The sequence below is a fragment of the Crocodylus siamensis genome, chromosome 1 (genome assembly GCF_052110815.1).
Source record: "Crocodylus siamensis isolate JL-2025a chromosome 1, ASM5211081v1, whole genome shotgun sequence".
Lineage (NCBI taxonomy): Eukaryota > Metazoa > Chordata > Crocodylia > Crocodylidae > Crocodylus > Crocodylus siamensis.
In genome coordinates, this window is record NC_143395.1 from 378,097,433 (window position 1) to 378,113,282 (window position 15,850).

The 15,850-nt window shown below is 43.3% G+C and overlaps 1 protein-coding gene across 1 annotated transcript in view; it reads right to left on the minus strand.

The window, feature by feature from the left end:
* LOC149875110 (cilia- and flagella-associated protein 337-like) overlaps positions 1-15,850 on the minus strand; it is a 90,534-nt gene that overhangs the window by 32,691 nt on the left and 41,993 nt on the right. The window contains exons 14-19 of the mRNA XM_090028001.1: positions 12,523-12,628; positions 7,536-7,687; positions 6,007-6,109; positions 646-752; positions 480-559; positions 333-387 (exon numbers count right to left, since the gene is read on the minus strand). Coding sequence (XP_089884127.1) covers positions 333-387; positions 480-559; positions 646-752; positions 6,007-6,109; positions 7,536-7,687; positions 12,523-12,628 — 603 coding nt within the window. The remainder of the gene's footprint in view (positions 1-332; positions 388-479; positions 560-645; positions 753-6,006; positions 6,110-7,535; positions 7,688-12,522; positions 12,629-15,850) is intronic.

Below are 15,850 nucleotides of genomic sequence, written 5' to 3' on the forward strand. Positions count from 1 at the left end.
TCATTCCTTAATGCTGTCTCTAGCAAGCCATCCCAGATGCTAAGCCCAGTAATCCCTTCCCATCAGGTGCCTTGTCTGAAGAATCTCAGCATATCTGTGCTATGCATTACCTGGGTGCTACATTACAGGGCCCCACTGGCTGCCTATAACTGTTTGTTTGCACCAGGTTTATTTTTCAGGCTGCAGTATATGCATGTCTGTGTGCAGCTTAGGCCTGACTAATGCTCCAAAAATAAGTTCCTGCAGGAGAGAGGTGGCACTTGCAGTTTCACTTCCCACCCAATCCATCACTCCCTATGACAAGGTGCACATCAAGCCATGAAGCCACTTACTTGTTTCTGTTCACCTCCACGTAGGTGCAGTCACAAATTTCATCACATTTGCCTTCTGCAGGGTAAAATAAATCAACGTACATTCTCTTAAATGCTTTGTGTGATTTTTTTTTGCAGTCTCCCAATATTTTAAATCACCTTGCTTACCCCTTTTCAAGGTATGCAGACAGTGTCCATTGTTGTAATTCCATACTTTCAAGCAGCCATCTCTTCCTCCAGTAACTAACCTAACAGAGGGCTACAATTCAACACCTTTTTTCCACAAGTGCCAACAATCATACATAGAAATCCTTACCCACACATACAAACATACCTTCTTCCACTGTCATCAAAGGTCATACAGGTGATAGCAGCACTTCCATGAGCATCACAAAATTCAAACAAATGCTTTCCTGTTTCAAAATCCCACACTTTAACTACCTTTATTAACAACAAGCAAACAAACAAACAGTGATTAGAGAAGCACCAGAAAAAGTAGCATAAATTTCCCATTTCACCCATCCATACCCAGCCTTTCCCAACTCATCCTGGGGTTTTAGATGAAAAGTAGAACTGCATCCAATACAAAAGGAACACATTGCTTAGTTTCCTTCACAGAGATCTTTAACTTTTGCACACGAGCCTTGTACAGCCAATACCACTACAATGGGTAGCAAAGGCTAGATTCATAAGAACTTTGTACTTAAAGACCTAATGAGGCATGTAAGTCCAACATCTAGGCACTACTGCCACCCACAAAGCCTTCGCATAAAAAACTTGAGCATTTTTGGGTACCTTAGTGTCCAAGTGTCTGATGGCAAAGTCCCAGAGGCACCTAAGTGTCTATTGCTAGACATGTGCACAACTGCTGACGTCCTGCTTGTTTCCACTGAGATTCACTTACTGTACTCATTCTAATCTAAACCAAGTTTCCCCACCCACCTTCCATTTAGCACAGGGAGGGGGGAAAAAAAACAACTCATCTTAGATTCAAGTACAAGCCAGGCAAGCAGTTGCTGTGACTCCAGACAGGGCTAAGGTGGCTCATGTGGCAGGTAGGGGATGTAGGGAGTGTGGGGAGCACAGGGAAAAAGCATGGAGAAAGGGGGTGCAGAGCAAGGGAAGCACGGGGAAGGGGTATGGGGAAGGGATGCAGGATCCTGCAGCTCTGGTCCTGAACCTAACCAAAGCTGGAGCCAGAGCTGCCACTACTGCCTGGCCCAGCTGGGTACTCAGCGACCATGGCAAAGCTAGAGTAGCTGCAAAGGTAAACAGCAAGGGGGAAGGAGAGCAGGCATCAGAGGGGAAGTCACTGTGGGGAGGGAAAGGACAGGCAGCAGGGGGGCCAATAGCCAATACCCCAGCAGCTGCTTTCTCTGTGGCAAAGGTGGGGGGGATGAATTTAAGAAGCCTCTCCAATAACTAGATTCTAGACATAGAAAAAATTTAACAGATGTATATGTTTCCATGTCTAAAATACAATAATAATTGAGAAGGATGGGGCAGGGTGCTTCTTAAATTCAGTACCAGGCAGGTCAACATCTGTCACTTGCAGGAACTAATCCAGTACATGTGCTCAGAGAGCATCTAACCATATTGAAGGCAGCTACAGAAAGTGTGGATGATCCCAGTTTAGCTCCTGAGACTAATGGTTAGGACACTCATCTGGCATAGTAGACCCAGGTTCAAGACACTTCTCTACCTGAGTGGATTTGAACAAATGATTCCCAGGTGACTGAAGAGAGTCTCCCACTTCCTCCTATTGCATCTCTTTTCCTTTGTACTACACACTTAAGTATTCACTGGAGCAGGAACGGGAACTCCCACCCACTGGGAGTCTTCTAATCATAGCAGTGTCACTCTCTCTTGCCATCTGATCTAAAGTATACAGAACTGTTCCATGAAAGAATGAGCCAATGCCTCCTTGCTTTTTGAAAGAAAGGGATAGGAGCCTCAGCTCAAACCAAAGATCATGGCTGTGAACCACAAGTGCAACGGGGCATCTCCTTGCAATCTAGAATTAGGTACTTAAGTCCCTGAGAGGGACAGTGCTCCAACCCAACCCCTTCCATCAGCTTCTGCATTTTCTTTCTGCATTATACAGAGGAGCCCAAGCATCTAACTTCTGGTTGCGACTTCTACCACATGCCTCCAAATCAGACATTGAAACATTCAGCTTTGTGGCACTTAAGTCCCTCTTGCACATCTATGGTTAAGATCTAGGCTGTAGATAGACATGGTCAGCAACTGACAGATTACACTGACTGGTGCAGACTACAAAACTAGCAAAAGCTTGAGTTATAAATTATACGTACTTAAGCTGGTATGTAATCAATAAGCTTGCATTTAAATCATAAACAGTAGTCTAGGCAAGTCAAATAAGTATTGGTTCATCAAGCCACTAATATTAGACTAGGCCAAGAACAAATAACTGCATTTTGGAAAAGCATGTAACAGTAGCTAAAAGTGACAATTGATGTTTTGCCTTTTGATAACAAATGAGTTGTATGTAGTCAGCTGGAATACTATCAAAATAATAATGTGTCTTTCTTAACCTGTTTTATTTTGTAACTGGCCTACTCAGCAAAGTAAAAGAAGCAGAACATAGCAAGTAGCATTCCCAGATGGTGAGGGAAAGAGAGAGATTAGAAGTCCTGTCACCCAGAACTGTAATTTTCTCAAGGACACAAACCCCAGCTAATTCGCATCCTCCCAGACCACAGGAAAACTGGTTCAGTCCAGTTCTCAAAGTCTCAATGAAACAAATATTTTAATAAGACCAATTAGAATATTTATTTAAATAACACACATATACACATTGTGTGTAAATAGGGGGAACCTGGGGAAGACATCAGGAAATGTAAGAATCTGCTGCTAGCCTGCATGCCAGCTTCCTCCCCACTCCTGTATTTCCCCAGCTAGCATAGGTGAGAATCTGTATTATGCTGTTGCAGGTAGCTAGATAGGCATAGAGTAGGGTTGCCAACCCTCCCGGATTGGCCAGGAGTCTACTGAAATTGGCATCCATCTCCCAGTGACTATTGAAAGCATTCCAGGAGACTGATACTGTGAACTGGTTGAACAGTACAATTAATGACATTACATCATATTGGGGAAAAAAATCTCCTGGAATAGCTTCTGTCAGAGTTAACAACCCTAGCATAGAGACAAGTGCTTATTCTTATGCTTTGGGTGATAAAATCAATAAAAGGTTGGGTTATAGAAGCATCTCTGCCTTTTTCTAGCTTAGGTGTTAATAATCCCTTACCTGCTAAAGGGGAATGGAGGATCATTGGGAAAATGTTATTGCATCTTGAGTTGATATACAAAAAGGGTAATCATTAAGGAAATTGAATTCTGCGTCTGAGCTTGCAAAGGCCTTATCAAGACAGATTATAGTCCTGTCTCTCAAAAGACCAAACAATACTGGGTTTTTGGTAACAAAGAAGCCCGACTGTCTGTGTGTCCTGGACAACATGGTTGTTCAGCTAAGGTTATATAGCACTATCTGATGTGATTGCCTGGTTTTATTATTGCTGGTTAAGACAAAGTCTTAGGCCTCATTAGGATGACTGGAAAGATTTAACTGCTGAAACTTGCTGAAAACGTAGAAGAGCTGGGTGGATTGGGAGTTACCAAATGGAACTGAGTGAGCAAAACCAAAGACTTTATGCTTGGTATAGAATAAGACAGTATTAGAATGTGTTTATTCTGAAATGAACAAAACACATGTGGCTTGGTATAAAACAAAATTATTATTTGAATGGAATGCGTTTAAATGAAGTGAAGAGACATGCATAAATCAATATTTGATTATGCATATGTGGCTTTATAGGACTGAATCGTTATGAAGGACAAGAAAATGAAATGTATAAATATCTGATTTATGTAAGATGACTTTGGAAATAATGTATTCCTATGTTACTCCCCGCTGCCAGAAGTCTTATCAGGTACTTGACAGTGATTATAGGCTCTTTTAGTAACCAACTCATGACTTGTACTTTTTGTGCTCAAATCTACAGACAAAAGGTTGTGATGGTTAGTACAATTATCACTTTAAACCATGCCCAAATATACCCGTTGTTTGGGAGAGCTAAAAAGAATCATCAGCTCCAGAAAGTTGCAGCACATACTGGGAAAAAAGTTAAGTAACATATGTAAGTTCAAGACTATATATGATGATATAGTTGGGGATGGTCCTTCTTTGAGCAGGGGGCTGGACTAGATCAGTGTTTCTCAACCTGTGGGTTGTGACCCAAAAGTAGGTTGCAAGAACATTTGAAATGTTCACACACCACAGGTTTCCCCTTGCAGGCTGACAGCCTTCCAGGAACTGCTTGGAGGCAGGGGGGACCACATGCGTTTGTATGCATACATGCATGAGGCTGGCATACAGCCAGGCAGGGTGCATGAAGGTAAGTCTATGGGGAGTGGGGATTCAAAGTCCAGGGCCATGCCTTGGAAGAGAGAGTGTGTGTGTGTGTGGATGTGTGCATGGAGGGAGGGGGCCCCTGCCAGTGCTGGAAGAAGGTACCTGGGCACTGGGTCTGTGAAAGGGTGGTAGGGGAGGCACCTGTTTCTCCAGCAGAGGAACAGGGCAGGGGAGCCCTTTAGGGGCAGCAAGGAGCTGCATGGTTAGGTCAGCACCCATGGTTGCAGGGGTGGGGCGGCTGGGAGACGACGCCAAGGGAGATAGGGGTCACGGCCTGGCCACCTGGTGTAGCGCAGGAGCCCCAGCCCAAGGCAGGGGGTACCACAGGCCTCCACTACTCCTCCCTCCAGCCCATGCCAGGACCAGACTTGCTCTGCCACTGCCTGCATGACCCAGAGCCACTGCAGCTGCTACGCTCCAGCCTGGGAGGGACAGAGGGTTGGGGGGGGGGGGGAAGGGGCTCCCTCCAGCAGGGTTGGGGGTGCAGCTATGGCTTGGGAGTGAAGGGCACCAGTAGGACCAGGGGGCTGCAAGTCGCAAATGAGGAACATCAGCAATTTGCATTGTGCAAACTGCACAATGATGAATGTCACTTGGGAGTAATTGTGGGTCACATGTTGGTATTTCTGTTAATGTTTTCCTGTCAATGCTGATTTCTGTCTTTAAAAATTAAGACTGATGAGCTGCTTTAACATGTAATATGTAATAAGTATTTTGGGGGCAAAATACTTGTGTGTTTTCTACTTAAGCTATTTACTGGGTCGGAACTGGCAACAATGTTTACAAACGGGTCCTGGTACAAAAGAGGTTGGGAGCCGCTGGACTAGATGACCTCCTGAGGTCCCTTTCAGCCACTGGCAACACATAGGGGGTGCACATGCATGCCCTGAGATTGGCCATGCACTCCTTGAGAGAAGCGCCCGTGGCACTTCTGGGTTACCTCCAGCACTTCTGCCGATGGCAGCAATTGGCCTTTGGGGGACACCCCGCCAGATGGCAATCAGGTGCCAGGGGACCCCCCAGTTTTAGGAGGCACCAGTCACCCATGCTTCCAACCCTAATTTCCTATGATTCTAATACTCAAATCAATTAAGATGTCACTGTAATAACATGAGAAAATTAACTCCCTTTAAAATATTTTACTGACTGCAGATTAGATAGTTTAATGGTGATGGGCACATTAAAAATGTACAAGTTAGAGACAACAGACACAGGCCATACTGTCAGCAACTATTTCCTTTGTGTACCAAAGCTGTCACTTACAGATCCTTCTGAGCAGCTCACCACGTGCTTAAACTCTTTGTTGTACTTGCAGCACAGAACTGGCTCCTTATGAGAAATGACCAAATGGGGCTCTGGAGGAGGCCTGTTTCATGGAAAAACAAACTAAATACCTTATGCTCTGTTGTCACAGTCACTGTGTATCAATAGCTCACAACTGGTCTATACTAATGCAGTAGAGCTCATATAGTAGGAATTAACTTCATGAGTACTATGGAAAGCACAATAGCATTAAATATTTCTATTCTATCATGCTTGAGTAAATATAACATATGTACATGATTATATACAATATTGCATTCTATTCAGGGTGGGTTTGATTTCAATGAAATAAATTTAAATCACTGGTCAGGAAGCTTCATTGTTTTCTACAAAAAAATGCATTTGTGTCGTTTTATATCCCTTATTCATTTAATGTCTTGAAAATTTGCACTTTTAGAGAAGGCAAGGGCTTGATTGTGTGCACAGACTTGTAGAGAGACAAACAGGGCTCATGGGTGGATAATCAAGTCCATTATCTCTCCTCTCCATATACTGCTGTTTAATAAGGATGTTATCTCTGGAGACAACAAACTCTACCTATGCCTGAAGAAGGGCATTTGTGCCTCAAAGCTTGGAAAGTACCATTTTTCTAACTATTTAATTGGTCTAATAAAAGATATCACATCTACCCAAAGAACCTTGTCTGCCTATGATCTCTGGAGACAAATCCACAGTTTGAGAACTGAAACTAAGCATCACAGAGATGCTTAATGGGATCTTCCAGACTGAGCCCAGAGTCCCATTGGGTAGAGTGGCTTTCTTTAATCTTTACTAATCTATAGAGGAGCCTCTAGGAATCCCATAAGATTGGGCCCCTAATAAAATCCATGACCTGCTGTGATTTATTTATAAAATTTCTAAAAAGGTTACATGAATATATTGCCTCAAACAGTATATAATTAGAAGCTATAATCCCTATTCCATGATGACATCTTTAAGCTTTAACATATCTTAAATTAAAACTATCTTTATATAAGTTTTTTAAAAGCATCTTAACAAAGGATATGATTACATTAAAAATCCAGTTTGATTTAAAAATCATTGATTTTATCCACCCTGATTCTATCCTATATTCTGTTTTATTAATTGTTTCCAATTTCTTCATGCTAGCCAAAGGGGCCAATGTAATGCCACAAACATCATTTACAGGCAGTAGAAGCAGGGGGAAGATGACGAAGGCTTTTGTCTTCACATTCAGCACTGCCCCAGGTAGGCCAATTCAAGTGAATTTGAACCAGCCATGCAACCACAGTTGTCATTGGTCCTCTAGGCTAGGAGCAAGTCTTAATATATAGGTAGGAGGGGAAAGGACTGAGAGTTCTGCACCAGCCTATTCCCACAAAGGGCAATCTTCTCCAATTGTCTTTCCAATGCTCTAGAGTCTAGACACATACCCAACCCACCCACACTCCAAACTGCTGCTAAATGAGCTCAAAAGCCTTCCAACCAACGTAGGCTTGTGCTTCTACCTTAATCGCAGATGAAGAAGAGCGAGTGTATCCGTGGCAACATAAAGTGATCGGGTGCCTGGTATGTAGTGGCAGGCAGTGAGCTCCCCTTTAATTCCACTGCTTTTTGAGCAAGCTGTAAACAAGCAGCTGTGGTCCTCAGTATCCCAGATCTACAAAGAGAGATGCAACACAAACTGAAAAAAAAGGAATAAGGCCATGTTCTAATCTTCACTGAAGATTAGGTGGCTGTAGAAGTGCTCTGCTGTGCTTCCCTCCCCATCCAAGCGCTACATGGCGCATTGGAATTGAGAACCCGAGTTCTGTCACATTCCTGCCGTATCAGGGCCTCTTGGCATTTGAGCCACAAAAGGAAGTAAATAACTTACTTACTCAGGAAGTGTTGCAATTACATCTGAGGCTTTAAAAGGAAAGGACTTGAGCTGGGTTATTAGATGTTAGCAATGGGCACATTAGAAAAATATACAATGGACAGAAGGAGGAATTCTGCTCTGGTATACAAAACATTTTTTCCACAGGCTTCAAAGAACCTACTCCCAATTTACAAAAAAGGCAATGGAGATAAGATTTTTTTTTTAAATCTCAATCATCACATTACCACAAACCCAGTCTGTACTGCAAGCTTAGCCATGGTGGATTCCTACATTTGGACTATCTGACGAGTGTGGTGCAGCAGTTTAAGTCATGAATGAGCTGGACCCACACATGATTTATGCAATGCCTCACTAGAGATAGCTCTACCAGTGCAGCTCTGCTTGAGTTTTAGCTACTAGCAGAGATGAGGCAGAAGGAAGCACAATGTTTGTGACAGCGTGAAACCACTGATGTAAATCTTAGCAAAGATGGGTCAGCCGTTTTCCTGGAATTCAAACCAATCTTCATATAATTAACTGGGTCAGGGTGTTCCTGATAGAGCCATAAAAAGCTACTTGGCTACTAAGTACTCTGAGTAGATATTTATAATATAGTACATGGATTATTAATCAAACTGATTATCAGACTGATCAAACTGTCAACATTTAATTACAGCATATTTGGGAATTGTATCAATATTAAATCTATGTAATAGAATAATGTAATTAGTATTTAATAATATATAACATAACTTATGGGCAAGTATTAACATGCTATGTTAGAAAAGTATAGGGCATAATATTTCCTATACATATTAAAAATATTGGGAATAATATTTATATAACACTATATAAAAGTATAGGGACAATATTTCATGTAAATATTCAAAACTAAGAGGACTCCCCAATAATTAGATTTGATAAGTGGAAAATATATTTGTTTGTTATAAAACTTTCCATGTATAGATATAATTATTAGAGGATCATCTTAAATTCATCCTCCTCCTCCCCACCACTGCTGCAGGCAGGGACAGAGGTAGTGGAGGGGCAGGCAGCTGCTGTGGCTCCAGCCCTAACTCTGGGTCAGGGCTGAAGCCACAGCAGCCCCCCACTCCCATGTTAAACAGGGAAAAAGCCTCATCTTGGGATTTGAGTAAATGCAGTACATGTGATTTACATACAAATTATATGTGTATATTATTTCCCTATTATTACAGCATAGGTAATAGCATTTCTATACTACAGATTAGTGCAGTAGTATTTACTAGGTAGCTTGATATTAATTTCATCATTATATATAACATTTATTAAGAAATGTATCATTACAACATAATTCACTTTTGACTAATCTGGTGATCAGACTTTGGAGGAGGCTATGAAGAGATATGGTGACATCTCCATCCCTGGAAATTTTCAGTAGTAGTTGTAAAAACATTTGGCTGGGATTTTTTTTCAGGAATTATCCTGCCATAAGGTCCTTCCCACCCCTACTTTCCTATGGTCCTATGATTATCAGTTTGATTAATCACCCTGCCATTGTACCACTGACATTAAAAGATGGGAGCTTTGTGCAGAGGGCTGCTTGGCATCCTGGACTGATATTTATCCTTCCCCCTCTAGACAAGCTATCTTTCTTGCTGCTGCTTTGCAGTCCAGTACTGGCTACATTTCACTCTCAGAAGGTACCAACTACCTATTTCAGGTCTCTATAATATACTCACTACTGTGGCATCCAGTCATATGATATCAACGGGAGTTAACAGTGCTCAGCATCTGGCACAAGCAGATGTGCAGACCTGGCCTATTGCCCACCCCCACTTCCCTGAGGTCATTGAGAGTCTGCCTAATGACTTCAGAGGCTGCTGAATCTGACACACAGTTTGCCAAAGGGCTCCAAGATGAATGGTGCGGTGTAGAAATTGACTACTGCTATGCTCATGTATGAGCTAATTCCTCATTAGTGGATATCTACAAAGTCAGTGGACACACAGCAGACTCCATTTAGCCTCATAACTAAGAAAAGGCTACGCATTTTACCCAGAGCATGTATTTATCAGAATTTAATGGGAACAATTAATCTCATCATGTACACACTGCTGTGGTATTAGCAGCCCTAACACTGTTTGGCGCCCTTCACTTTTCAAGGTTTTTGTTTTTTGTTGTTTTTCTTGTTGTTTTTTTGGGGGGGGTTATATTGCAACTGTTGTGCCTGCTATTAAAACAAACAAACAAACAAACAAACAAACACACACACACAAAAATAAAACTATGGGAGAGTAGCTGTGAAACCAATGAGTTCCTATCATTTTTAAGGCTTTCAATGATAACCTTTGACAGCAGCTCTCTTCACAGTTTCTGGACTGGTAATGGAGAGTTCAATTGGTTATAAAACTAGAGAGAACCAGAATTTGTTACAATGTAGGCAATACACAACAAAATTGGGCCTGCATTGTATGTTGAAGTTCAGCAAATTAAGTACTTATCCGGTATGCATGTAAGTAGAGTACACTGTGCACCACCGATTAGCTTGGCCTAACGTTTAAGGACAAGACATATTAAACATTGACATAAGGAAACAAATTAATCCTCGCATCATGTTTGTTCAATATTGGGCACAATGAACAACAGTTAAATCAAACAGGTAACAGTACATAGATACGTGTTTGACACCAGATACCAACTTGGAGAAATATGGTGGAATCCTGTGTCAAGAAACAGGATGAACATAAAATCACCAGAGCTTCAAGGCTATGAAGTATAGATTGAAATGTAGGGTTTTAAAGAAAGTTATCTTGCAGTGAAATAAGTCATTAAATTAATAATACTAGAAGGCTTACTAATACAGCAGTCAGAAATCCAACCTTAGACTGGAAGCCTTAAATTTGAATAAATGTAAAAAGGGAAAATTACAATAATTATAACCAGGCAAGTAGGGAAGCTAACCTCCCCTTTCGTTAATGTTACTTAGCACTCCTTCTGATAAGAGGTTTCTTTCCATTGCTTTCAACTTTACAAAACTAACTGTTTGGGCTTACATTAAGTAAAAAAAAAATTAAAAATAATAAAAAAATCTTAATAAGATCTCAGGTAACACTGTAAAGCCATTTCTGAGAATGAGTTTTGGAAACCCCCCCCCACTGTTTTTGCCCTTTAAAAAAAACGGTATGGCCTTTTCATTGAAGAGACTCGTTACTGCTCCAGGATTTGTAGCACAGACATGAATGTGGTAAGGGAGAAACTGTGCGTCAAGGATGTGTCTTTTGTCATGAAAATCCACACAAATGTAGTGTCCTTATAAACCTCAAAACATAGCAAAAACAAGCACCTGCTCAGTAGCGTCTTCCTTTCAGTCCTCTGAAAAATCAGCCCACAACCAGGCACATCTCATGGAGGCACTGAGCAGGACTTTTCCTGCAATTGCAGTTCTAGACTCTTGTAGCTCTGATTGGACATCTGAACTGGGAGCACAGAGCTCGTCTGTCCTGTGTTGTCAAGTAATACAGTCCCAGCAACAAGGGTGGAAGAAGGGGAGGAGGGAAGACAGGGAGTGAAAGCTGTCCAATTCAATTGTGAAAGGGACAAGAGACAGACTTGTATGGCCTGCATGTTGGAACATCAGTTGTAGTGGAAATGATTTGAGTCACAGACAGAAGTTCAGCTCCCTGGTCTAATTCATGGAGCTTTGCAGAAAGTACTATGAATCAGACCAATCCTTCTGACCCAACAGACATTAGCTTTTGGGTCAGGAGAGTAGAGGAAATCAAGCTCCAATTTGAAGCTGATCCAGCAAGAGAGGCTACACATTGACAGCCTCTTCCCCTCACCCTGCCCTCCCCTCCCACTGCTTTGAAGCTGTCTCAGGATGGGAGGATGACAGCACAGGAGGCAGGGCTGGGCTGAAGCAAGTCCAGTTGCCAGAGCAGACAAGTTAATGACTAGAACTAAAAAATAGTGAGGCAGGGGAAAGGGAGGGGAGGCTAAAAGGGAAACCAATCTGATGTGGAGGGGGGAATTGAAAGAGTCTGAAGGAATTAGACTAGGAATTTGCAACCTTAACAAAAGGTCTTTTAATAAGTTGCCTATGCATAATTTACATTACACACACACTTGAAGGTAGGAACATTTTGGCAAATGAAGCGAACCTCCCCCCCACCTCCAAGAATACATACCTTAGGCCAGAATGCTAATGTCTGTTCTGTGTTACAAAATCATTTTTGAAGTACACCCACACTTTCAAAGCAGTAGATCTCTGTTAAAAGCTTTGCTATCATGTACTAAAATGTTTAAGAATGAAGGGTTCAGCTATGCTGATCAGTTTTGTTGCACTGAAAAGCTGACAGAACTTTTAGCTTACAGAAGCAGCAGCTAGAATTAGACTCTCTACATTCATCACACGGTCAGATCCAAATCCCATGAAGTCAGTGAGAGGTTATTGACTTCAATTACAGCTGATCAGGTTCTATTTTTTTTTTTTTTATACACACACGCGCGCACACACACACACACACACACACACACACTGCATTCACCTTGTTTAGGTTCATTTTTATAGAACATATTGAGAGATCTTATTTCCCCATAAAGAAAGAGAGATCGGAGGCAAGATATTGGACAGATGCTGCCCAGACAAAGACCTTAAGAGTGTTGTCTGTGGACATGGAAAATATTCTGGCATCTTCTTCAGATACATAGAGGTAAAAGATTGGTGCCATATGGCTTCTGAGCATTCCTGTTGGTCGTCTGAAATTTAAATTAAAAAAGGTCAAGATTTAGCAGTTTCAAACTAATGATTTATAAAACAAAATAAAAGTAAATGAGCCAGAATCTATAATACTTGTTTGTTTGGAAGAAGTTATATTTTGTGTTTTGTTATGAAGACCTACATATTGGAGGGGGAATTTATTAATATAAGCCATGTGGAATGATAGCAGCCAAGTTCAACTTTTCATGCCAGCTACTTTAGTCTCACTTCTGGTTCCCCTTTCTGCATCCATCCTATGTTTCATCTTTCATGCTTAAATTGTAAACTCTTTCGGCGCATCAACACATGCAGGCACATGCGCTTGTAGGAGCAAATAGAAGCAGTGCAAATTTGAGCTGGGGCTTTTTGCCTCAGTGCATGTACTCGGACATGCACTTTGTTGTGGAGCAAATTGTGCCACCTGGGGCAAAATAAGCCTGCCTGGCTCCTCCCAGATCTGCAGCCAGGGGAAGCTAGAGCCTGGGGCCAGCACCTGTGCTGTCCCAGCGGTATAAAAAGCTGCCCTGTTCTGGTCCCATGAGTATGAAAAGCCACCTTGGCAAGTAGCTTCAGGGCTACTTGCTCTTGGGAGCTTCTGGGCGTGGCCAATTGGTACCTGGGGACACCACCCCTTGTTGCAGCTGGACTGCTGAAGGAGCCCTGAGAGTTCCCTGCACCCTCTATCCACTGCAGCAGTCTGGCAGTGGGGGCTGCTGCCTGGCTGTAACCTGCTGGGCACCTGCCAGACTCGGACAGGGACTGCAGAGCCAATAGAGGCATCTGCCCTTCTGGGTCAGCTGCCAGTAGGCTGTGGCTGCAGGGTTGGCCTTTGTGCGACACTACTGCCCTGTGTGCCCCTGCCCAGCCATCTGGGCAGCTAGTGCCCGAAAGATGTTTCCAGTGTGGTGGCCTGCTTTGAACTGTCAAAGCATGTCCTCCTGGCCTTAATTGGCTAGGAGGTCAGCCACCTCCAGCTGGGTCCAAAGTGCTACCTCTGAGCAGGCAGGGTCATAGTTTCATAGTTTCTAGGGTCGGAAGGGACCTGAGCAGATCATCTAGTCCGACCCCCTGCCATGGCAGGAAAGAATACTGGGGTCAAATGACCCCAGCAAGGTGTTCATCTAACCTCCTCTTAAACACCCCCAGGGTAGGAGCCTGCACCACTTCTCTTGGAAGTTGGTTCCAGATCCTAGCCGCCCTGACTGTGAAGTAGCGCCTCCTGATATCTAACCTAAACCTACCCTCTGCCAGCTTGTGACCATTATTCCTGGTCACTCCTGGCGGTGCTCGGGGGAACAGTGACTCCCCCACTGGTCCTGCCACTGGCCTCCCTAGCAGGAATTCTGGTGTTCCCTACTGGAAAACTGAAAAATCCCTGATAAAAAAATCCAAGTCACTCTGTAAAATACCCCAAAATCCATCCTCCTCCACGATTAAAACAGAAGATCACTATATTATATACACAGAGAGACAGACCACTTGGGCATGTTTTATTGATATAATCTACTATGTTAAAGCAATTTGGACACCTACCAGTGTCTTTATCATCATAAAACATATATGTATTTAGAATTAATTTTATTATAGCCCCCCCACAAGCAGCCAAATAGCCCCAGCAGGGGATACAACCCCTCCCTGCAGGGCCTACATGCCCCACCCCAGCCTCGCAATTCCTGCCCCGCCTGGTCCCATCCACTGCCAGCTCCTGCAGCCCTCCCTTCCCCGCACATAGCAGCACAGGCCAGCAGGGCCCAGGCTGGTGCTACTGGAGCTGTCCTCCTGCCCCGCGCTGTGCAGGCAGGGCCCCCCGTAACCCCAACAGCGGCTAGAAGTGAGGTGAGTGCTGGGTGGGGTGAGGTTTGTTTTCATTCAGTTTTTTTTGTTTTGTTTTGTTTTGTTTTTTAATTGTGGGGATGCTGGGGTGGGGCCAAGCGGGGAAGGGATGTGGGGACTGGGGGAAAACAGGTGGGGCCGGCAGGGGTCCCCTCCCCCCTCCTCCAGGCCCCCCGACCCCTTACTTACCAGCACTGGCAACCTGCTGCTGGCACACTGCCTGCCCTGCATGGGCAGGCAGGGTGCTTCAGCACCAGGGTGAGGGCCAACCAAAGAGATGCTCTGGGAGCCAGAACATCTCTGTGGAGGACCCAGCCTCCAGTTGCCCTGCTTTTTGAGTCTTTTTTTTTTGATCCCTGGATATCCAGGGGTCTAATTTTGTGCCCCCCACCCAACTTGTAGCGGGGTGGGGGGGAACCTTTTCCCATTCCCGCACATGCAGGCTCATCTGGATGTGTCCTTTGGGGGCAAAGACTTTTTTTTGTTGTTCTGGGTCCATATAGCACTTCACACATTGGCAACCTGGTTCTTCAATGGGGATCCTCAAAAACTGATAACAATGATTATTTGTACTGCAGCAAAATGGACTTCCAGGCCTTGCCCAGAGAGTGACCTTCAGAGAACTTTGCAGGTTTGAGAACTTAGGAGACAAGCAAAACTTCAACTCAATTTTACATACAAACAGTTGTTATTAGCTCATGACGGCTTATAAACACTCCAACTTACAGAACCACTGTTACTGCACCAATTATATGCAACATCCATTAACTGCAATAAGACCATAATAACTGCCATTTACTAGGTCAGCACCATCTTGCCCAGCATCCTGTCACACAGGGGCACAGAGTGGGTACTGAGAAGGAGAGTGAACAGGGTATGACCAAGGGTTTTTTCCACTCTTCCTCTTTCTTTTGCAGTCTCTAGCATTTAAAATCTAGGCAGTTCTGACTCAGAAGCTGTAGCCCTAATTCCCATCATCAATAGCTACTGAAACCTTTTTCCTTCAAGAATTTGTCCAATCCTTTTTTGAATCTGGTTAAACTGTCAACTTCACAACCATCTGGCAACGAGTTCCACACTTTCATGGTAAGTTTAAAATTAACAAAAGGAAGCTCTCTTTCACACAACTTCCTTTTGTTAATTTTAAACTTATTACCTACTAATTTCATTTTGTGACCCCTAGTTCTTGTAGTGTGAGAGATACTAATTAATAAATTCCTATTTACTTTCTTTACTTTGTAAGCCCTTTTCATATCCCACCTCAAGCATTTCTCGTCTAAACTAAATAGGCGTAGCCCAGGGCAGGCAATTATTTGGGCCCATAGCCACGTAGGCAGTTGTGGGGAACTGCCACGGGCCAGCCAGCAACCCCCTCTCCCCAACAGCTT